We start from the raw sequence: 25480 nt of genomic DNA, 5'->3' as shown, positions 1-25480 counted from the left end.
ATAAAAATTTGTTTTTGTTATGAAGGTACATACTGAAGCTAGTTCTTTTGAAATGCATCAGTTTCAATGTCATTAACATTATAACCACTTCTGATATTGTGGTAACTGCAAGAGGAATGAGTGATGTTGCCTGCAACAACAGCCAACATCTAATAAATGCTTCAAGAAACAAACTACCTTGCATTGTATCAAAAAAGTGGTTTTAAAATCTAATTCACTGACTGCAAATTCCTTGATATCAGCTGTATTAGGTACAGACCTTCTACCCAACAGCCTGGGACTCAAACCCATATATCCTGCTTATCATGAGCAGCTGCCTCCTCCAGTTCGGCCAAGACTGACCCAAACCTCCACATGTCACACTGTCTAGATCCTTACATTTTGGTTGCCTATTTAACACCTAAAACAGTTTTCCTTGACATGCCATTCAGATATGACCTTCCAAATTACTCATGTGTGACCAAGAAAGTAACTATTACAAACTCACATACTGTCTAAAAGAGTGATCAAAATTTTCAAGTGTTGTGGTAATCAACGTACATGAATTTCACAGAGATAATTATACACAAAATGGGTTTCAATTAAACAACCTTGACAGAGGAGAAATTGCTAGTTTCAGTTCTTGCACGACTGTCACTTTGTATGGGAAAAGTTCTAATTTTTTCCTTACAGCTGTGTGGGCCATTCTGACACTAATATCGATTTCCTGGACGAATTTTCTTACTGACTTGTTTGGACTCATGGACATTTTATCAGACAAAACACTAGGATGACCACTTCTCAGTGCATCTGTCACTGAACCCGTACTTAGAAATTTTTTAGTCAAATCTCACACAGTATCGTGATGTGGGAGTGTTGTCTCCAGGAAAACTGAATTAAATGTTTGACGAACTGAAACTGTGTATTTACCAACAGCTTTGAACACTTGTTTGACTAAAAACACACGTTCTTCAATGGTTAGCATTTTAACACTGACAAAAAAAACCACAAATGAACAAAGGAACTAAAGTTAAACGTTCACATCAACACATAACGACACACACCAATGATACTATTGATGCTGGCTGAGATAAACACAACAGTGGAATGTTGGGAGAGACCATCTGAAGAGAAGTAACCCAGGCAGGTGAACAATCATACGGAATGCACAGCTAACAATCATACAGCATTGCGGAGAGACTTTTTGAACACCCTGTAGTTCATAATCTTGGTTGGGGAATTTTGAAGATTCATCATGGCACAGAAAACTGCACCTGCAGTAGCACCCTTACAAATTGTACACAAGACATTAACAAATCTAATGTTGTATTCACAGATTTTGCTACCATTTTCTTCATTTGGAGTTACTGCAATAGTGTTGCAACTGGTGTTCGTGTATGAACAATTACCACACTTCAGTTCCATTTCACTGGCATGCCCTATGTGACTTTTTATAGACAGTTCCAGACCAACTTCACTAAACTGAATACATCTTACACAGTTTGCAACAATCTCATTGACAACTGACATATCAAATATTTCATTCACATCCGATTTGCCCATAAAACGTTCATACTTTTCGCTAACTGAACCAAGTTTCCTCTGCAAAGTACTTTCTTTCTCACTTTCATTGCAATGGGCAGGTCTACCAGCAAGGTTAGGTTCACACACTTGGTTATCATATTTACTGTTAACGGTAATGACACCTACCTTTGTCTTTCCAACATTTCTCCTTTTCTTAAAAGCCTTCTGAGGATCTCTCATCACTTTACATTTACCCATGATTACCTTTCAATACAACAGAGACTTCAATGAACAGAATTCACTATGAATATTTTCAGGATTACAAAGGAGTAAATAAGCATGAAACACATGACAATCGAGCAAGCAATACATCTCTATCACAGATTAGCCACAACACTTATTTTGTAACACTTATTTTCTCTGACACAACTAAAATGTTCATTATGAGCATGTAGATTCAGGAATACAACATTTGATAGCAATTTAACAGAGCCACAGTGGGTCATACCCATGCAGAACATATTTCAAAAATATTTTAAAAATAGTTGTAGTCTTCTGAACTGAATAAATTATATCTCAATTGGAAGGGGAAAGTCTGTAGCTTTTTAAAATGCTAAAAAGCAAAAATTGAACATTTCATAATTTTGAATCTTTCCAGAGCCCCTTAATGAATTGCTTGTTCACATGAACAATAAACATTGCAGTACAAATGGCTGGGTTAACATCATACTAGCAGGATATATAAATATTGACACACTGTCTACTGACCCCAGCTCAAAAAAACTAACAGCGATACTATATCAGTTTAATTTAACTTTCAGAGTATTGGAGACCGCTCACCAGATAGTAGAAGCATTGGATTGTCAACAGGCACACAAAAAGAATTTTGCTAGCTTTCGGAAGAAATCCTCACACACACACACACACACACAGGTACATGGCTGCACCTGTATGTGTGTGTGTCTCACACACACACACAGAAACACACACGTGTGCACCTACATTGTGCTGACTTGACGCATAATGCTGGGACTGCAATTTCACAGGCTGATTGGGATAAGAGGTTGTGTTAAGTGGGGTGGATAGAGGGAGAAAGAGGTGGGAAGCAGGAGGAGGTGCTGAGGATAAGCAGCTGGTGGCCTGGAGGAAGGCAGAAGGTGTGTAGGAAAGAAATGAGGGAAATGGCAGTGGTGGGTGCATGGGCCAGATATACAACACATGCAGCCAGTGAGTTGATGCAGCGCATTGTGAAGATGACATGGAGGCCTGGATTGGGAGAGGGTGATGGGATAGAGTAAGGGGAAACTTTTGGGAAGAGTGTGGGGACACTGTGTTAGTGGAGATTGAGGCCATTCCTTGACAATATCTACATCTTCTCTCCCATAAGCTTTACCTGGTCTTCTTCAATCAAATGTGCCAACTTCCTGGATGTTGATATCCAACTCTCCGATGGCTCCAGCCATATCTCTGCCCTGTGAAACCCACAGACCATCAACAATATCTGAATTTTGACAGTTATCACTCCCATATAATCTGGCCAACCATGGACAGCTTATCTGGACAGATGAGAATTCCCTTACCCAGTGTGCTGAAGATTTCACAAGAAGTCTTCACAGACAGGTGCCCCCCCACCCACCCTCCCCCAAACAGATTTCCCAGCCATATCCTCATACACCCATAATACTCTCACCATCCCCAAGAGTCAGCTGCAAAGAAGCCCCCCTCCCTCAAAACACCCAATGTAACCCTTGAATAGAGCAAATGAACCATGTCCAGAGCTTTGATTAATTATCATAATGCCAAAAAATGAGAGACATCATACCCACGATCCTTCTCACCCCTCCTAAAGTGGTATTCTGCTGCCCACTCAACCTACACAACATCCTGGTCCATTCCTAAGGCACTCACACTTCCAAAGCTTGTCATGTGGGCCGTATCCCATGAAAGACCTAGCTGCCTGATTCACACATTCAACAAATCTAACTCCAGTCATGTCACAGCTTTATTCTATCCCATCAGAGGCAGGGCCACCTGTGAAGGCAGCCACGTCATTTAACAGATCTCCTATAATTTCAACACACCAACCAACCAGCTATTCATCAGAGTGAATGGCCACCACATCTAGCTTTCCACCAGAGTGGCCATCACCAAATGGTAGACAACAACACAGTTGATCACCCAGTGGCACAACATGCTGCAGAACACAAAATTCTCAAGTTCAATGGCTGCTTCACAACCTTTCCCCCAGCATCAGATTTTAGGAACGATGTAGATGAGAGTTGTACTTGCAACACATCCTTCAGTTCCGAATATTCCTGGCCTCAACCTCAGCTAACTCATTGCACAACATCCTCTAAGCAATGGTTCCCCTTCCTCTGTCCTCTCACACCCTCCCAATGACTGCCCCCACACTATCTTCATAGTGAGGTGTGTGTGTGTGTGTGTGTGTGTGTGTGTGTGTGTGTGTGTGTGTGTGTGTGTGTGTGTGTGTGTGAGCATGTATGCATGCATGCATGTGCACGCATATATGTAATTGTACTCTAGCTCATTAAAGAATTTATTCTGAAAGCTAGCCAAGTTTTCATTCTGGTTGTAGGTCTGTCAATCGTTCAGCATTTCTGCTGTTTGGTGAGAGGTCTCATTTACTCCTAAAGTGTTTACATTCTCCCAGAACTTCCCTTAATATATTATTTTCATTTTCCTGATAAATGAACCCCCTACAAAGGCCAACAGAAGCAAATCATGCATTGACAACATTAAAATGAACATGTCTCACTTTATGTGTAATACATCAGTCTGAAGCTTGTCGTTTCCGACAAACCATTCTTTTCAGGCACTGAAAGAAGATGAAAATTATTATGTTAGCAGGAGGGGGCGGGAATACATATAAAAAAGGCACTAATGATGACAACATTGAAAATCTCAACAGTAAACTAAAAAAAGAACAGAAGTTAATTCATATCTTGATTTGTTCCATATATTTGAAGGTTCTACTGAACATAATGGACAAAAGATTGAATAAGATACTAACTGACATTAACTTTGCTAGTATGCTTCAAAGTTTACAAATAAAAGTTAGAGTATGAAGCATTCTGCTAGTAAAAAAAGAATGGCATCTTTTGCACATATGCTATTAAGCTTATCTTTGCGAACCATTGCAACAGCACATTTGTGCATACATTTTGATACTCGTTACCGGAAAGCACTTTGCTGTATACCTCAGGCACAGAATATGTTCACATTACCTTTTAGCATCAACATGGATTCATGATTACAGAAACAAAACAGTCAAATGATGAACTCAGATATAATTTAAATAAAATAATTGTGTCTAATGGAAGATAAAATAGAATTATAATTTTGGCTGATTATGAGTAAACTGAGTTATAATTACAATTGGCTAAAAGTGGCAAAATGAGTGAGTCATTCACATACCTGGTATGTTTCACACGCATAATCAATGCTTACTTCCAATAGATTAAGTTTTGAAAGTAATTTCACAGCTGATTCCCCTCCAAGAGATTTGGCCCACAAGAAAGCCACTTGATTCCTGGCTTGGACACCACCATGATTTTTTGCTACCTAAATTGGAATGTTATGATTACATTGATGTACAGGCTTGCAGACCTTAACAAAAGGAAATCCACAATTATAAATACACACAAATAAAATGATTCATCAAAAATCTTGGCATCTCTTTCAGCTGAAACAGAAAATTAAAGCATTGGAACCGATGGGCGTACTAGATACGTTCACTATGTTTTAACCACAAAATCCAACTGACGTATGTCATATGTTCTTCAGTTCGGACTTATTTATTTGTGATTTATACACGTGTTTTACATGTGTAAGCGGTGAGACTAATTGTTTGTCTTGTCGTAACTGCATTGTTAATGGCTAGTGCACGCCAGTCTCTTGTGAGTGGTACCAGTGTTACATGAACTGCGCACGTGCTTGGAATATTGTTGAAGGTTGTTTTCTCCTATGTCGGCTGCCATGTTGTGCTATTGTGTGCATCCTTCCCATATGTAATAACATATAAGTAGTGAATATGGCTATGAGACATCACTTGCCAAACTTAGAGATTGAAGAACTCTTGAACAATGGCTCACAACTTGAGGATCTTTTGGACGACATTGGCGATTTTTCAGAAGATAACAATGACTCACGTGAACTGGAGAGCGAAAGCTGTGCTGCTGATAGAAACGATGGTAGTGAATATGAAGAAGCTAATGCACAAGTTTGTATTAGTCAGGTTTGTCATACAGTTCAACAGCCTCCCCTTCATAATGAATGGTGTCATTTTGATGCACTCACTAATTACCTATGTTTGAAGAAATGAGTGGAATTCAGGTTCCTGTCAATATATTGTCAACAGAACTGGAGTATTAGTTGCAATTTTTTGATCACTGCATGTTTCTAAAAGTAAAATCAAAGACAAATATATATGCTACTGATACTATTTCTGAACTTCGCCGTCAGAACAGAATCAAACCAAAATTTTTATGGAAGAAATGGAGAGAAGTGAGGATACATGTAGTATATCAATTTTTTGCAATCATTTTGCATATGTGTGTTGTACAGAAACGTAAACTTAGGGATTATTGGTCTGAAGAACCTGTGCTTGTTTCATCATTTGCTTCTCAGCTAATGTCACGAGACAGATTTTTTGCCGTATTCAGGATGCAGCATGTGAACAATAATGCACTATGGATACCTGAACAAGAACCAGGCTATGACCCTCTGCATAAAACAAGACCTTTTTGGGACTTTTTCACAGAAAGATGCAGAAAAGACTTTTATCCATCACTAGATCTGACTGTGAATGAAGCAATATGTCATTTTGATGGGAGAACTGGATTCCGTATTTATATGAAAGGCAAACCAAAGAAATGTGGAATAAAACTGTATGTTGTAAGTGATGCTCAAACAGGTTACATGCTGAAGTTTACACTGGTGGAAAGGGCAATGTTGACATTTCTGTCAAATCCCTGCTGCTGAGGCTATGTTCTTCTTATTTGGGAAAAGGACTTGTGGTATACATGGACAGATTTTATACAAATCCTGCAGTTCTTGAAGAACTATGGGAAAGAAATACATTGGGAGTTGGAACTGTGATGAAGAAAAGGATAGGTTTGCCCAGAGACTAAATAAATTAAAAACTAAAGGAAGGAGAAATGGCATTTCATCTCAAAGGACAACTTTTCTGCTTGAAATGGGAAGACAAATGTGATGTACACATGTTGTCAACACAGCATAAGACGACTGCTTCACATGTCAGTGTAAAATCCAGGATTGGATATGTTGAGGTAGTAAAGCCAGACGTTGTACTAGACTACAACTTGTCTAAAACAGGTGTTGACAGAGGAGACCAGCTGATGAGTTACTATCCCTTCCAGCGAAAGACTGTAAAATGGTGGAAAAAGATTTTCTTCCATATTTGTATGCGGGCAGTTGTGAATGCCAACGTTATTCACAATACCAAAATATCAAAAAAGTGTGCTCTAGCAGATTTTTATTTGTAAATTAGCAAAGCATCTGGTTTAAAAAGGAGGAGCAGAACTAAATAAAGACACACATTCCGCATCTGGAGTTGCAAGTGCAAAGAGACTCACAGCACATAATTTCCCTGAGAAACTGCCACCAACACAAAAGAAAACAAACCCAGCTAGAAGATGCAAGTTCTGTTGGGAACAACGAAAAGCTGCAGGAAAGGTAGTCAGGAAAGAGACCATATACTACTGTAGGCCATGTAACACAGGCCTTCGTGTTTCTAAGTGTTTTGAAGCATTTCATACCCGAGTGTAGTTATCTAATTTGTAAAAATGAGAAAAAAACCATAGCCCAATAAAACACTTTACCTATAAATGAAGCATTTAGTATTTTCTGCTGACAAGTGATTTTCAGTCAATAGCCTACCATTCCCTATGACTTACGAAAATTCTGTCCGCTTCGGGGAAAAGTAAAAATGCTGAAAAACAGTATCTTTAGAGTAATATCTACAAATCCCTGTATAATTTATTTGTGCTAAACGTATACATGTTTATAAAGAGGAAGGATGGAAGGTTTAGCTGATATACTGTCGAAAGAGGTAAGTGGATTAGTAAATTTATTAAAACATTGTAAATTGTAGCAAATTTCCTCAGGATCTGGGTATTAACTGGATTGCTGGCCCGTTAGGCTCCAATGTGTTAAACATACCCCTTCACTTTGTGAATCTATGGAGAGGTTTGGGATTTAGTGGAGGCATAGTTTAGTGTACACCACAAGCTCTCCTTCCCTTGAGAGCCAAGCAATGTCAATGACTACAGGGATGTGTGTGGTCTGTGTTACCACAGTTTCTGATATTTTCAAATTATAGACTATTTTGAAACAGTAGCCATTCAGGTTAGCCTAGTCTCTCAAGGCAGCAACAGATGATCTGACATACCAGAAATAGGAACAGAATCTCCTTCTCCGGTCCCACAATGAGGGTATCTGTCATTCAAATGCTCAGGGGCTCACAGACATTAATATCAAAGTGGAATGGTACATGGTCTTGTTGAAACCACATCCTCTCATACACAACAAGATGCAACAGTGACAGCATATCCCAAATGAACAACAGATAATGTCCACCATTCAAACAGGACAGCAGCAAATAAGGTCTTATTAGTTGGTCTAGTACAATTCCAACCCACAAGGTGATAGAGATTCATCGCTGATGAACTGAGACAATAATGCTGAATGGATTTTTGTCATTACAGACATGGGTTAGCAGTAATTGAAAACACCACCCATTTCAAAGAGGCCTCATTAATGCAGGATACAAATTGTAGAAAATTTGCACTGCAGTACTGTGCTGGATAATCGACTGAACTGTGGGTTGAAGCCATAGAGTGTACCTGGTGTTTACGTAAATGCTGTTCCACTTATATTCTGAGCAACAAACTTTTTAAAGTGTGAATTTCAAAGGCAAGCTTGGTATAAGAATAATTCTGTACGGTTCAACAGTCTCGCGCAAATCTTTCAACTGAACACTACTTCGGCGACTTGCATGTCTCCAGCCTATGCCAGTAATCCTGCTACGAAGGCTACATTAATTGTAGATTGAAATATCCATGGTCCAACCAGGATTTGTTCCTGTGACCTTCCAGCTTCCAGCATGTGCTTTACTGTTGGACCACTAGGCCTGACAGTTTATTGGTGATTATTTATTGATGTTCTCCCACAGGGCCTGATAACACCACCTCAAACTCTAACATACAACAGTTATTTATCAAATAAAATAAAATGAACCACTCTATGAAAGGAAAGCAACAGAAGATGAAGCTAACCTACAGAGCCCCACCACCACCCTGTTGTTTATGTGAGCATCCTATGAACTACTTCAAGCCTACTCACACACCAGGAGGGGTCTACTCCTAATGTTAGTAGCAGTGACTAAATCTACACTACTGGCCAATAAAATTGCTACACCACCAAGATGACATGCTACAGATGCGAAATTTAACTGACAGGAAGAAGATGCTGTGATATGAAAATGATTAGCTTTTCAGAGCATTCACACAAGGTCGGCGCCGGTGGCGACACCTACAACGTGCTGACATGAGGAAAGTTTCCAACCGATTTCTCATACACAAACAGCAGTTGACCGGCATTGCCTGGTGAAACATTGTTTTGATGCCTCGTGTAAGGAGGAGAAATGCGTACCATAACAATCTGACTTTAATAAAGGTCGAATTGTAGCCTATTGCGATTGCAGTTTATCGTATCGCGACATTGCTGCTTGCGTTGGTCGAGATCCAATGACTGTTAGCAGAATATGGAATCGGTGGTTTCAGGAGGGTAATGCGGAACGCCGTGCTGGATCCCAACGCCCTCATATCTCTAGCAGTCAAGATGACAGGGATCTTATCCGCATGGCTGTAACAGATCGTGCAGCCACGTCTCGATCCCTGAATCAACAGGTGGGGATGTTTGCAAGGCAACAACCATCTGCACGAACAGTTCGACGACACTTGCAGCAGCATGGACTATCAGCTCAGAGACCATGGCTGCAGTCACCCTTGACACTGCATCACAGACAGGGGCACCTGCGATGGTGTACTCAATGACGAACATGGGTGCACAAATGGCAAAACGTCATTTTTTCGTATGAATCCAGGTTCTGTTTACAGCATCATGATGGTCGCATCCGTGTTTGGCGACATCGCGGTGAACGCACATTGGAAGCGTGTATTCGTCATCGTCATACTGGAATATCACCCAGCGTGATGGTATGGGGTGCCCCACTGGTTACATGTCTCGGTCACCTCGTGTACGCATTGACGGCACTTTCAACAGTGGACATTACATTTCAGACGTGTTACGATCCGTGGCTCTACCCTTCATTCGATCCCTGCGAAACCCTACATTTCAGGAGGATAATGCACAACCGCATGTTGCAGGTCCTGTATGGGCCTTTCTGGATACAGAAAATGTTCGACTGCTGGCCTGGCCTGCACATTCTCCAGATCTCTCACCAATTGAAAATGTCTGGTCAATGGTGGCCGAGCAACTGGCTCGTCGCAATACACCAGTCACTACTATTGATGAACTGTGGTATCGTGTTGAAGCTGCATGGGCAGCTGTACCTGTACACGCCATCCAAGCTCTGTTTGACTCAATGCCCAGGCGTATCAAGGCCGTTATTACGGCCAGAGGTGGTTGTTCTGGGTACTGATTTCTCAGGATGTATGCGCCAAAATTGTATGAAAGTGTAAACATGTGTCAGTTCAGGTATAATATATTTGTCCAATGAATACCCGTTTATCATCTGCATTTCTTCCTGGTGTAGTAATTTTAATGGCCAGTAGTGTATTATCAGTACAAACTATGTCTACTGACACCAACATATGCCACCAGATTGGTGGAATTTACTTTGTGATTTCTGTTGTAAAATAAGGTTTCCAAATAAATTCATCGAAAACAGGTTTGTATGAACCTCATGACTTACTCTGTTGATCACAGGAAATCATTACCTGGAGCCACCTGTCTAGTGGAGGTGTAGCTTAGTAGAATTTTCTGTGTCTGCATCTATGACAGAGACAATGTGGCTTGTGTACCATGATCAGCCTATCGACATGCTTTGAAGAGTCATTTAAAGTTTAGTCCATGTGTATATTGTTACTTCATGGTAAGAAAGATTGTCAGCACACGAAATTAGCCACTTAACTGGTGTACACCTCAGCAACTTCATTCCAACATTCTACCACTATCATGAAAGAAATACTGAAGATCTGCTTAATAATGGTCATCCACAATTAACATCAGCTGAAGATAGCCGGCTACAAATTATGGCCTGAAGGTATCCCAAGAACAGTGTAACAACTGCACTCTCCCTTTTTGCAGATTAGTGTTAAATATCCCACCTTCAATAATGAGATCATTAGAGACAGAGAACAACCTCAGATTAGGGAAGAATGGAGAAGGAAAGTGGCTATGCCCTTTGGAAGGAACCATTCCGGCATTTGCATTAAGTGATTTAGGGAAATTACCGAAAATCTATATCAGTATGGCTGGACACAAAATTGAACTGTCATCCTCCTGAATGCAAGTCCAGTGTGCTAATCACTGCACTCTCCTGCTCAGTTCTGCCTTTTCTGGAGGCAGTTGGAAAGGCCATGTTAACTCAGGCAATACACAACCATTTCTGCATGATCAATTTGCCCCCCTAGGTATCTGATACAAAAAACAGTACAAACTTGCCAGTGCAATGGAGCATGAAGAAGGTAGGCTAAGGAATTTCTAGAATAGAACCTAGACCAATGGTGTCAGTTTTTCTTCACCAACAAGTGCAGGATTTGTCTGACATCTGACAAGCATCAAGGTGGTCAGGTGACAATGCATATCTGAGACATGTAGTTCCATGGGTTTAGCGTAAAAGTGAGTCATTCATGTTTCAGGCCAGTTGAACATCACTCATCAGTATCAATAGTAATTTTGGCCTTGTCCAGTACTGGGACAGGATCCAGATGAAGAGTCAATATTTCAGCAGTCTTAACAGACAATAATGCACAACCACATCTCTCCCACTTTGAAAATACTTTCTTCCAAGAGACAGGAGTTAACTAAATGGATGGCATGCACAGTCTTTTGATATGAACTCAAATGAGCATGACTGAGACCACTCGAAACTAACGATGTGTCACCAAAGAAATCCTCCTCATATGCCAGATAATACCACAAGGGCACCGTTGAAAAGTAGGATGGCCTTGAGCAGCTAAATCTCGACCACCTAGTGGACAGCAGGACAAGAAGGACCAAACACTGTTAAGGTGTGTGTACACTAACAAGGAAATTTCCTCACGTCTTTTACATGAAAACAATGCCAGCATGTCGACTTCCACAAGTTTCGCCAACTTCCAGAGGTAGCTTCCACAAGTTAGAGGAAACAGTTTCTTGCATCTTGCTACAAGTACTTGCTGAACTTGCCAGTTGCTGGAAGCTTTTCTCAAATGTGCAGAAGTTTTGTGTATTCTACATTAGCACAAAAATGTAGTGTTGAAAAGGAGAATGGCAGAAAGACAGATTGGCCACAACAAATGTTATCATTGGAACACCTAAACATATAGAACTGGCCACTGCAGCCAATGAAGTGCAAAATGTATTTACTGATCACTTTGTTTCACCAAAAGGGAATGCGTAATGGTAGTACACATGCCTTCAAATTTCAGTTGAATTTTTAATGTTAAGACAAACATATGCATTATATTTGCCAAAAAAAGTAATAAATACTGTTTGTAAAAATCGAAGAGTAATTGAAGGGTCACATTTAGTGATAAAGGTACAGTTTGCTGCATTTTTGTATCCTGTTTTTAAATATTTGACTGTAAAATAGAAAAAAGATCATCAAACACCACACTTCACCCCAGTAGCATTCAAATGAATATTCAGATATTATGCACTGTGCTCCCTGTGGTTATTGACACCTCAGTGGATCATGGCAGTGGTCCTAGAAGACTGTCACCACAATGTGGATAATGCAGATGAAAGTGAATTGAATTCTGAATTTAATTTTATTTGATCCTGTAGGAATAAGAGTTCATAAAAACTAAAACAGCCTTTGGTTGCTAAGTTCTTTATTTGATTCAGTTACGGGTTTTGATCATTATAATCATCATCAGATTCATCTAAAAGAGAAATACCAATTTATTCGTGCGCATGAAATGGTCGGTTCATCATTCATTGGCCCGCTGCCAATGACTGCAGAGTTGCACTGCCATACATTATTGAACTTGTAGTGGGGATGAGATGGTTGGTTTGTCTTATTTAGCACTAAGGTTCACAACATGTCTAATTTAAATCATTCTTCTTTTCTGTTAAAGCTGTTATTGTGCTTTTGCATTTCTATGGCCTCTCTGTGCATATTACCACAGTAACGACTAGGTCTTGCTATAGCCACAGTGGCAGAGAAATTAATTTGGTGGTCTCCTGGTTCCAGTGCATGAAGAAACCATTCCATGGCAAGCATTCTCAGAATGAGGATGAGGGGATCTTCAAGGTGGTAGGTTCCCTGAACACCCAAAATGCAGAATCTACAAACAAGGTCTCTGCCCAGTCAACCATCATTAAAAAAAATGTCATATAGAAGGGTGAATATGTAGAGGAGAATATACACCACCATCAAGTTTCATGGTTGCAGCTCCCATCTCTGAGGTGATAACTAAAACTTTATGACTATCTGTCATAAGAGCCAGGAAGGTACATGGTAATAATATCTATTGAAGATATAAATAAAATCACAAGCAGTGACTCTGCTGCGGTAGTTTCAGATGATTCAGTAAACCTTTTGAACAGAACCACTATACGTCCTCCACAATATATTCCTACATCAAGTACAGCAAAGACATTGCAGCCACACACTGGCCATGAGGCTGTTGATGGCCATAATATAAGGCTTTTGAGACTGCATTTTGGGGAACCTGTAAAATAAGCCAAAAATTATTCAGATTAGAGAAAAAGACAAATTGATTATTGATGAGAATAGACCAAAGACCACTGTCCAAGCACCTTTTCAGAGAAGAAAAAATTCTATCGTACCCCTACACTTATACAGTGTGTTTCACAATTCATGTTACAAACATCTGAAAGTTGTAGAGGGGACTTAATAGATCAAGTTTCACATAGGAAGCCACATGCAGAAACAGTCTGTTTCCATGTTACAAGGGCAAAAATATGTACAGATTTCACTCCTACTTACTGTGATATTACAACAGCTGTTCAATATGTTGATCACCAAGTTCAGTGCACACAGTGTATCTGTGCAGTAAGTTCGCATAAACTATGTCCAGTATGCATGGTGAATGGTTCGTCACTTCTGCCACAGCCATGATCCATTCAAGCAGATCTTCCTCTGACTGAACTGGGGTCTTGTAAACAAGATTCTTCATGTGGCCCCACAAGCGAAAGTCCAAAGGGCTTGAATCTGGGGATCTTGGTGGCCAAGCATGTGGTCTACCTTGATCAATCCATCTGTCCCTGTAGACTACGTTCAGATGGTTTCGTACACGAACTGCAGCAAAATGTACTGCTGCACCATCATGCTGAAACCACAATTCTTGTTGACTGTCCAATAGCACATCTTACAAAAACTCCATTAGCAAATGTTGCAGGAATGTCCAGTACCTGGCACCCGTTATGTGGGAAGAAGGATGCATGGCTCAATCACACGACCATCGCAAATAACTCCCCAGACATTGATAACGAAGGTGAGCTGAAATCTTCGTGTACACATGGCTTTGGGGTTTTCTTGATCCCAAATCTGGCTCTTTTGAGAATTCACAGTACCTTCCCTGTTGAAATGCACTTCATCGATGAACAAAATTCGCCTTGGAAACTGAGGAAAATTCACACAATGGTGTAAAGATCATTTACACAAGTTGAGATGTGGTACAAAATCTGCTGGAGGCATAATGTGTGCTTTCTGAGGGTGACATGGGTGGAGCTGCTGTTCACGCAGAACATGCACTTTCCTGCAGCCATTGTTCTACTCTGGCAAACATGGGATGAGAAGGAGTCAAACAATTTGGAAAGTTCTTGTGGTACAGATGTTAATCCTCTCTTCCACAATGGTGAGCTTCACTGAAAATTAACAACATATCAGTGTGCTCTGCAAATATGTACTCAGGTGTCCTGTTACTGCAGTACTAGTCACTGTAATGTCAAGTGATGCATCACCACAAAGTATGAAAACAAGACAGATGGAAACAGAGGACATCAGATGACATCACGTCATCATACCATTCACAAATGTGGGTAGCCTACCATAAAAGGTAGCGCATAATTGAGTAGCTTTTGTTTTCCTTGTAAGATGGAAACAACCCGTTTCTGGACATGGGTTTCTGTATAAAACTTGATCAACTAAGTCGCCTCTACAAGCTCTACAAGTGTGCAACATGAATTGTGAAACATACCATGTATCAGAAAAAAATAATTATTACAAATGAAAATCTGAACTGTAGTTATCCTTGTATTTCCTGTAAAGAATATGTGTACAACTACTGTACAAGAAAAAACAACTGATCTACAAGTGAAGCAGACAATTTCAGTACTAGAATGAGATTTTCACTCTGCAGCGGAGTATGCGCTGATATGAAACTTCCTGGCAGATTAAAACTGTGTGTCGGACCAAGACTCAAACTCGGGACCTTTGCCTTTCGCGGGCTAAGCCATGCCACCACAATATCCTTTCTTTCAGGAGTGCTAGTTCTGCAAGGTTTGCAGGAGAGCTTCTGTTAAGTTTGGAAGGTAGGAGACGAGGTACTGCCAGAAGTAAAGCTGTGAGGACGAGGCGTGAGTCGTGCTTGGGTAGCTCAGCTGGTAGAGCACTTGCCCGCGAAAGACAAAGGTACCGAGTACGAGTCTCGGTCCGGCACACAGTTTTAATCTGCCAGGAAGTTTCATATCAGCGCACACTCCGCTGCAGAGTGAAAATCTCATTCTGGAAACATCCCCCAGGCTGTGGCTAAGCCATGTCTCCGCAATATCATTTCTTTCAGGAGTGCTAGTTCTGCAAGGTTTGCAGGAGAGCTTCTGTTAAGCTTGGAAGGTAGGAGACGAGGTACTGGCAGAAGTAAAGCTGTGAGGACGGGGGGCGTGAGTCATGCTTGGGCAGCTCAGTTGGTAGAGCACTTGCCCGCGAAAGGCAAAGGTCCCGAGTTCGAGTCTCCGTCCAGCACACAGCTTTAATCTGCCAGGAACTTTAATTTCAGTACTATTTCAAAAATGTACACTCCATCCTACCATTAAACTTTCTAAAGCATTATAATGTACAAGGGCACATACAAATCATCAGTACAGGAGTGCCTTGTTGAGCACTTCTTCCCTACTGTGAGGGAGAATCTAGACGAGAAATATGTAAGACTCGTTAATGTTATTTTGTAAAATGTGATCAATACTGCAATGCTATTTCTTATTGAAAAAATTGTGTTTTGAGTACGAAATGCTTATGGGCAGGTCCAATGTCTACCGTACACAGAACAATACTAAAGTTATAAGATCATCAAATAAATAAACCATGGCATGCTGCAGCTTCATCCACTGAATTAAACTTCAATGGCTGGCAGTAGTTAGTGTCATCTGGTCACCATACTGATCTTCTGATCTTTCAGTTATTACTGTAATCCTGAGAGCTCCCCTCCCCTGCCCCACAAATAAAAAACCCACAATAGCAGGATTAGAGCCTGGGTCCTCCACCTTATACTCATCCATGAAAGCAGGCATTTATGCATTTTGTATTAGCTAGTATAAATTCTTACAAACAAAATAAAAATCTAATTAAATGAAGCACATACCCGAAAAGCATCATCCCACATTCCAGCATTACGATACATGTTAACAGCACTCTTCCATTCTCCTGCAGATATGTAGTGTTGTTCAGAACTTTTAAAGGCACCCTCACCTTCAAGCTGCTGTGCCAAATGCAGGTGCGTGGTTTGCACAAGGTCAGGATGATGCTGTGTGACTAAACGCATCATCTAAAACATGGAAGATAATCAGTCTTTAAGTGATAATGTTCTTAGACGCTACAAGACAGCAAAACAATAAAATAGTCCATAAAACAGCTGCACCCTCTCTCTCTTTCTCTCTCACTCTCAAGCGCGCACGCACACACACACACACACACACACACACACACACACACACACACAAATATATTACAAACGATTGTTGGTGCTTGTTTCTTCTGCCCAATCAGACAGCAGCATTTAACCATGAGGAAAGTATTTTGTATTCTTGAATGTCGTCAACATCAGACCATCACCATAGTCCAATGTCATTTTGAGGGAACAAATCTCTCTAGACCTAAGAAATTAACTACAAAAGGCAGGAGGGAACTGAACGTATCTCATATCACATTATGTCAGTGAGTTATAAAGGTACCTGAAGGTACAGCCATATCATTCACACCTGTGTCATGCTCTAACAGGTAATGACGAAAACCTATGTTCAAATTTTAGCATTGCTCTGCAAGAATGTCTGGAAAGAGAATAATTTTCATGGCAGACTTGTGTTCAGCAATGAAGCAACTTTTCATATGAACGGAAAGGTCATTTAAACAAAACACTTTTTCACACCAAAAGTTGTAAGTGATATACAACACATTTCACACAGAAATACTAAAGGTATGATAGCAATAAATTGCCCATTATAATTTGGACATAATTAAAATATTAGCTGAAATTATTATCATAAAATATAACACAGCATAATGTTACATAGATATTGTAATGTATTCTGAAATCTTATTATAATTGCATAAGACTCTTTATAATTTATGGTGATCCTTGATGTGCATAACTTTTTCTAAAATTGTAACTTTTAATTGTAAGTCTATTAATACTGTACTTTCAGTAATGTAAAATACATCTGATTATTTTAAAGTTATTTAAGATGGTGTGGCAGTGACCATGGGAGGGAGTCTGTGCGCAGCTATGGATGCACCAGTCTTTGTGAGTCTAAACTGTACCAGGCAGTATAATATAAATATCGATGTAAACTTTCCTATTGGTTTAGACAATACAGTCAAAGTTAAAAGCAAACACACCAATTACATTATTCAGTAGTTCTCACATGCAAGAACAATGCCTAGTTATAAGCAGTTGTTATTGCAGTGAAGTAAAATTGATGAGTTACTACCTTACAACAATGTATTAAATTCAAACCTGAATCCAGTTTAACAGGAATGTTAAAGACTGGCCACATTTCCCCACTATACTGCCAATGAACTGAAGTCTGCCACATGCCTTAACTTTGACTGAGCCTTTGTGATCATTCTGTTTCATATCCCTACAAATTGCTATGCTCACATATTTGTAGGAGTCACCTGATTACAACTGTGACTCATTTACAGTGTGGTCACAGGATACTACTTTTTCTTTTTTCCCATCATTTGGAGAAAGACATATTACATTTATAATTATTTTTTAATATAAGCTGCCAATCTTTTGAAGACCCTTGAAATCTCATAAAAATCTGACTTAGTATTTGTGCTGCTCTTCCCGGATAGTACTTCAATAAATACAACTGCACCATCTGTAAAAAGTTGAGGTTACTAATAACACTGCTGCTGGGACATTAATATACAATATAAACAACTAAGGTTCCAACACTAGGGCATGCCTGAAGTTACCTCTACGTATCTTGATGACTGTCCTTCCAAGAGAGCAACGTATCAAGGAAATCTCAATCCAGTCACAAATTTTGTATGATATCCCATATAATCATGCTTTTGTTAACAATCATTGGTTTGGTACCAAATCAAATGTTTACTGGAAATCAAGAAATACTGCATCCACTAAATTACCTTGTCCATGGCTTTCACGAGCATGGGAATATTATGAAAAGGATAGATTACTACTCACCATATAGCGGAGATGCTGAGTCATAGAGAGGAACAACAAAAAGACTGTCAAACCAGTAAGCCTTCATTGGAATCAGACAACACACACACACACACACACACACACACACACACACAGTCCTTCAGTGCCGAAGACAGACTCTGAGTCTGCCCTTGGCAGCCAGAGACTGTGGTTGCGTGTCTGTTGTTGCCATGGCAGGAGTCATTCTGTTTGGGATACCTGAATATGTTTTAGGATTCTACACCAGGTGGATGTCTATGAGATGGGATGGTTTTCAATATGTTCACAAAATTTCATTTCTTATCTGTTTCAAGTGGATTTCGCGAGATCAAAATAAGACAGTACAATCCTCCTCTATTGACACAGAGTTGTGCAGTGCCAGTCACCACTGAGAACTTTGCTTTTCAACCCCTTTCTATGCCCATACGCGCACACACGTGTGCGCACGCACACACACACACACACACACACACACACACACACACACACACACACACACACACACACATGCAGACGCACCTGTACGGCTACATTGTCCCAGCTCACTATAATGTGCTGGCAGGGGAACAGGACAGAGTGCCGAGGAATGGTGGCTGACAGATAGTAGTGAGGCGCAGAAGGTGCATGAGATAGGAATATCTACACCTACATCTACATACATACTCCGCAATCCGCCATACAGTGCGTGGCGGAGCGTACCTCATACCACAACTAGCATCTTCTCTCCCTGTTCCACTCCCAAACAGAACGAGGGAAAAATGACTGCCTATATGCCTCTGTACAAGCCCTAATCTCTCTTATCTTATCTTTGTGGTCTTTCCGCAAAATGTAAGTTGGCGGCAGTAAAATTGTACTGGAGTCAGCCTCAAATGCTGGTTCTCTAAATGTCCTCAGTAGCGATTCACGAAAAGAACGGCTCCTTTACTCCAGAGACTCCCACCTGAGTTCCTGAAGCATTTCCGTAACACTCACGTGATGATCAAACCTACCAGTAACAAATCTAGCAGCCCGCCTCTGAACTGCTTCTATGTCCTCCCTCAATCCGACCTGATAGGGATCCCAAACGCTCAAGCAGTACTCAAGAATAGGTCGTATTAGTGTTTTATAAGCGGCCTCCTTTACAGATGAACCACATCTTCCCAAAATTCTACCAATGAACCGAAGACGACTATCCGCCTTCCCCACAACTGCCAATGCTTGTCCCACTTCATATCGCTCTGCAATGTGACGCACAAATATTTAATCGATGTGCCTGTGTCAAGCGCTACACTACTAATGGAGTATTCAAATGTTATGGCATTCTTTTTCCTATTCATCTGCATTAATTTGTATTTTTCTATATTTAGAGTTAGCTGCCATTCTTTACACCAATCACAAATCCTGTCCAAGTCATCTTGTATCCTCCTACAGTCACACAAAGACGACACCTTCCCGTACACCACAGCATCATCAGCAAACAGCCGCACATTGCTATCCACCCTATCCAAAAGATCATTTATGTAGATAGAAAACAACAGCGGACCTACCACACTTCCCTGGGGCAATCCAGATGATACCCTCACCTCAGATGAACACTCACCATCGAGGACAATGCACAATGTGGCATCAATGAGCTCATTCTGGTCACAGGTAAGGGGAATTAATTGTGTACAGAGAACGATGACACAGAGGAGTAGATTGGAAGTGGGAAGACAGCACAGAGGAATTCTCCACTTCCACATCTCTGAAATAAAGCTAGGAACTCTTCTTTACATTTATGAACTTAGAGCATGCTGAAGTAGCTTGGGTCAGAATTTCTGTTACCCAATAGGTCGATAGAAACACAAACAAATACATACATACACACAAAATTCTAGCTTTCGCAACCAATGGTTGCTTCGTCAGGAAAGAGGGAAGGAGAGGGAAAGACGAAAGGATGTGGGTTTTAAGGGAGAGGGTAAGGAGTCATTCCAATCCCGGGAGTGGAAAGACTTACCTTAGGGGGAAAAAAGGACAGGTATACACTCGCACACACACACACATATCCATCCGCACGCACATACACAGTCACAAGCAGACATTTGTAAAGGCAAAGAGTTTGGGCAGAGATGTCAGTTGAGGCGGAAGTACAGAGGCAAAGATGTTGTTGAAAGACAGGTGAGGTATGAGCGGCGGCAACTTGAAATTAGCGGAGGTTGAGGCCTGGCAGATAATGAGAAGAGAGGATATATTGAAGGGCAAGTTCCCATCTCCGGAGTTCTGACAGGTTGGTGTTAGTGGGAAGTATCCAGATAACCCGGACGGTGTAACACTGTGCCAAGATGTGCTGGCCGTGCACCAAGGCATGTTTAGCCACAGGGTGATCCTCATTACCAACAAACACTGTCTGCCTGTGTCCATTCATGCGAATAGACAGTTTGTTGCTGGTCATTCCCACATAGAAAGCTTCACAGTGCAGGCAGGTCAGTTGGTAAATCACGTGGATGCTTCCACATGTGGCTCTGCCTTTGATCGTGTACACCTTCCGGGTTACAGGACTGGAGTAAGTGGTGGTGGGAGGGTGTATTGGACAGGTTTTACACCGGGGGCAGTTACAAGGGTAGGAGCCAGAGGGTAAGGAAGGTGGTTTAGGGATTTCATAGGGATGAACTAAGAGGTTACGAAGGTTAGGTGGACGGCGGAAAGACACTCTTGGTGGAGTGGGGAGGATTTCATGAAGGATGGATCTCATTTCAGGGCAGGATTTGAGGAAGTCGTATCCCTGCTGGAGAGTCACATTCAGAGTCTGATGCAGTCCCGGAAATATCCTGTCACAAGTGGGGCACTTTTGTGGTTCTTCTGTGGGAGGTTCTGGGTTTGAGGGGATGAGGAAGTGGCTCTGAATTTGCTTCTGTACCAGGTCGGAAGGGTAGTTGCGGGATGTGAAAGCTGTTTTCAGGTTGTTGGTGTAATGGTTCAGGGATTCCGGACTGGAGCAGATTCATTTGCCACGAAGACCCAGGCTGTAGGGAAGGGACCATTTGATGTGGAATGGGTGGCAGCTGTCATAATGGAGGTACTGTTGCTTGTTGGTGGGTTTGATGTGGACGGACGTGTGAAGCTGGCCATTGGACAGATGGAGGTCAACGTCAAGGAAAGTGGCATGGGATTTGGAGTAGGACCAGGTGAATCTGATGGAACCAAAGGAGTTGAGATTGGATATGAAATTCTGAGGTTCTTCTTCACTGTGAGTCCAGATCATGAAGATGTCATCAATAAATCTGTACCAAACTTTGGGTTGGCAGGCCTGGGTAACCAAGAAGGCTTCCTCTAAGCGACCCATGAATAGGTTGGCGTACGAGTGGGCCATCCTGGTACCCATGGCTGTTCCCTTTAATTGTTGGTATGTCTGGCCTTCAAAAGTGAAGAAGTTGTGGGTCAGGATGAAGCTGGCTAAGGTAATGAGGAAAGAGGTTTTAGGTAGGGTGGCAGGTGATCGGCATGAAAGGAAGTGCTCCATCACAGCGAGGCCCTGGACGTGTGGAATATTTGTGTATAAGGAAGTGGCATCAATGGTTACAAGGATGGTTTCCGGGGGTAATAGATTGGGTAAGGATTCCAGGCGTTCGAGAAAGTGGTTGGTGTCTTTGATGAAGGATGGGAGACTGCATGTAATGGGTTGAAGGTGTTGATCTACGTAGGCAGAGATACGTTCTGTGGGGGCTTGGTAACCAGCTACAATGGGGCGGCCGGGATGATTGGATTTGTGAATTTTAGGAAGAAGGTAGAAGTTAGGGGTGCGGGGTATCGGTGGGGTCAGGAGGTTGATGTCACCCTCACAGCACCCCCACAATGACCCCATTAAGTTTTATTTACATTCCCTCCGCAAACATGCCTTCGCCCTAGCCAGATTACGCTCCCATTTTTATTTTCTCAGGCTTGTCTGACATTTGGCGTTACCCTCAACGGCCTCACACTTAGAAAGTTCCCATCTCTGGCTGCAACCCTTCTTTCCATCAGTCCTTATACCAGTTCCAAACTGAACAATCCATTGCCCTCACCCACTAATCCTTCACCTACACATCAACTCAGCCAATGAACACACCCGTCAAGTCCTATCCTTAATAAAAGCCCTCAATCTTTCCTCTCCCACATCCACACCGGCTGTTCAGAGCATCCTCCTACAGGCCAACCGCAAATTAGAACAGCATGCCACCCTCCACCTCAAAAAACTATCCAATCTCCTGGTTTCCCACCTCCAGAAAGGCAACTCACTCACTCTTCACAACCTTTCCATCAAACCTCAACCTCCTCTCATTGCACACAAACCCAGTCTCTCCCATCTACTCAATCTCCCACTTCCAGCTCCACTCCCTCCAAAACCTCAAAATTCCAATCAACACAATCTGGAACCACAACACCCTAATTCAGTAGTTAACCTTTCCTCCAAACCTCTCTCCCAATCCGAAACCTCTGTCCTATCCAAAGGCCTCACCTTCAGCCCCACTCCCAGATTCAACCAAACAGCCCTCATCAAAGATTTACTGTCCTACACTCTTACTCTCTGCTGGAAATATCACTTTGCCACGAAGAAAAATGATCCTAATCCTACTCCTAATGACCCTACTTCTCAAGACACTATCCAAATTGAACCCTGCCTGGAACAGCTCCGTCCTCCGTCACAGCGGGACCCACCTCCTCTTCCTCAAAATCACCCTCTCCAAACCTACCAGGAATTTCTGACTTCCAGCCTTGCCTCTCAATCCTTCTTAAAAAAACCTTAATCCTACTCCCAACATCACCACTGCTGAAGCCCAGGCTATCCGTGATCTGAAGGCTGACCAATCCATTGTCATTCTTCCAGCGGACAAGGGTTCCACTACCATCGTACTTGATCGTCGGGAGTATGTGGCTGAGGGACTGCGTCAGCTTTCAGACAACACCACATACAAAGTTTGCCAAGGTAATCCCATTCCTGATGTCCAGGCGGAGCTTCAAGGAATCCTCAGAACCTTAGGCCCCCTACAAAACCTTTCACCTGACTCCATCAACCTTCTGACCCCACCGATACCCAGCACCCCTACCTTCCACCTTCTTCCTGAAATTCACAAATACAATCATCCCGGCCGCCCCATTGTAGCTGGTTACCAAGCCCCCACAGAACATATCTCTGCCTACGTAGATCAACACCTTCAACCCATTACATGCAGTCTCCCATCCTTCATCAAAGACACCAACCACTTTCTCGAACGCCTGGAATCCTTACCCAATCTGTTACCCCCGGAAACCATCCTTGTAACCATTGATGCCACTTCCTTATACACAAATATTCCGCACGTCCAGGGCCTCACTGTGATGGAGCACTTCCTTTCATGCCGATCACCTGCCACCCTACCTAAAACCTCTTTCCTCATTACCTCAGCCAGCTTCATCCTGACCCACAACTTCTTCACTTCTGAAGGCCAGACATACCAACAATTAAAGGGAACAGCCATGGGTACCAGGATGGCTCCCTCGTACGCCAACCTATTCATGGGTCGCTTAGAGGAAGCCTTCTTGGTTACCCAGGCCTGCCAACCCAAAGTTTGGTACAGATTTATTGATGACATCCTCATGATCTGGACTCACAGTGAAGAAGAACTCCAGAATTTCCTCTCCAACCTCAACTTCTTTGGTTCCATCAGATTCACCTGGTCCTACTCCAAATCCCATGCCACTTTCTTTGACGTTGACCTCCATCTGTCCAATGGCCAGCTTCACACGTCCATCCACATCAAACCCACCAATAAGCAACAGTATCTCCTTTATGACAGCTGCCACCCATTCCACATCAAAAGGTCCCTTCCCTACAGCCTAGGTCTTCATGGCAAACGAATCTGCTCCATTCCGGAATCCCTGAACCATTACACCAACAACCTGATAACAGCTTTCGCACCCTGCAACTACCCCCCCGACCTGGTTGCTCAGTCAGCTATTTCATTACAATTTTTTAATTTAAACTTTCCCATCAGCGTAATGAAAGAAAAAAAACTTTTGTAAATGTTATGCAAAAACTAATTACATTTACAATTCAATGTAAACTTAATCCTTACAAGCACATGTGCTGTAACTTAGGTGGTTTTTTAGTAAGGAGGCCAGACAAATAAAATTAATTAATTGTTAACTTTATGCTGTTTAAGCCCGCAAAATTGTGCGGTAAAATTTACACAAACGTCAATTTTACAACTGGTAAAAGCACAACCAAACTGAAGGCGTAATACCTCAGTCAATGAAAATTAAATAAGGTCGAAAATGGGAAATAATTTGTGTGGACACAAATTTTTGTACAGTGGTAGGAGGTAGTACCATGAACAACACATTAAAAATCCTGACTGATGGTGGGTGAGGAAGCAGGTGCATTTGAAACTCACTTTTATACTTGTTCCTTGAATAATTTGAAAACTGTGGCCTCTAGAAAAAAATTATCCCAGTACAAAAGTAAATAATACTAAATTTCTTAGAAGAAAGGACTTATTCTTTTCTTCTCTAGAGCTAATAGATTTGGGAAGAGAGTGAGAGAATACTGAAAATCTTGTGCAATGTGTGTGTGCTGCAGTTCAGTTGGTTTTTGCTGGCCAATTTGAGGTAGTTTCCCGACTTCATAGACCACAAGCCACCAATATCAAATTATTTGTTTCAACCTTCTCTACACCACTGTGGTAAATTGTACATACTTACTGTTTACATTCTGCAGGACAAAATTACGAGTGAGTGGGCTTAATGTAAATTAAATAGATGTAGGGTTTTTTTCCTTTTTTAAAAAATTGATCATTCAATACTTCAGCTTTATACAAGCAAAGATGGCCTCAGGCCCATTACCAAGCCCCTTCTTCACTTCTAACACACCAATATCTCCTGTTCATTTGGAAGAATAATTTTGACATCCTGCCCACCAAATTCAGTATTCCATAATCATGGGTGGGTATGTGTTCATAATTGGAGGGGGGGATGTTTACATCATACTGCATCACTATATATTCCCATTTTACACATCAACTAATATTAGATTTTTCACTACCTGAAAACCACAAATTACTGGTCCACATACTTTTCTATATTATTATCTCTCTCTCTCTCTCTCTCTCTCTCTCTCT

The 25480-nt window shown here is 41.5% G+C and overlaps 1 protein-coding gene across 1 annotated transcript in view; it reads right to left on the bottom strand.

The window, feature by feature from the left end:
- The window catches only part of LOC124605475 (intraflagellar transport protein 172 homolog), a 320057-nt gene that overhangs the window by 107884 nt on the left and 186693 nt on the right, over window positions 1-25480 (bottom strand). The window contains exons 20-21 of the mRNA XM_047137189.1: window positions 16320-16502; window positions 4939-5085 (exon numbers count right to left, since the gene is read on the bottom strand). Of these exons, the coding sequence (XP_046993145.1) occupies window positions 4939-5085; window positions 16320-16502 (330 nt within the window). The remainder of the gene's footprint in view (window positions 1-4938; window positions 5086-16319; window positions 16503-25480) is intronic.

This window comes from Schistocerca americana, chromosome 3, assembly GCF_021461395.2.
Source record: "Schistocerca americana isolate TAMUIC-IGC-003095 chromosome 3, iqSchAmer2.1, whole genome shotgun sequence".
NCBI classification, from domain to species: Eukaryota; Metazoa; Arthropoda; class Insecta; order Orthoptera; family Acrididae; genus Schistocerca; species Schistocerca americana.
The sequence above is the reverse complement of the archived record's forward strand: the minus strand, read 5'-3'. Positions and strand labels throughout refer to the sequence as shown.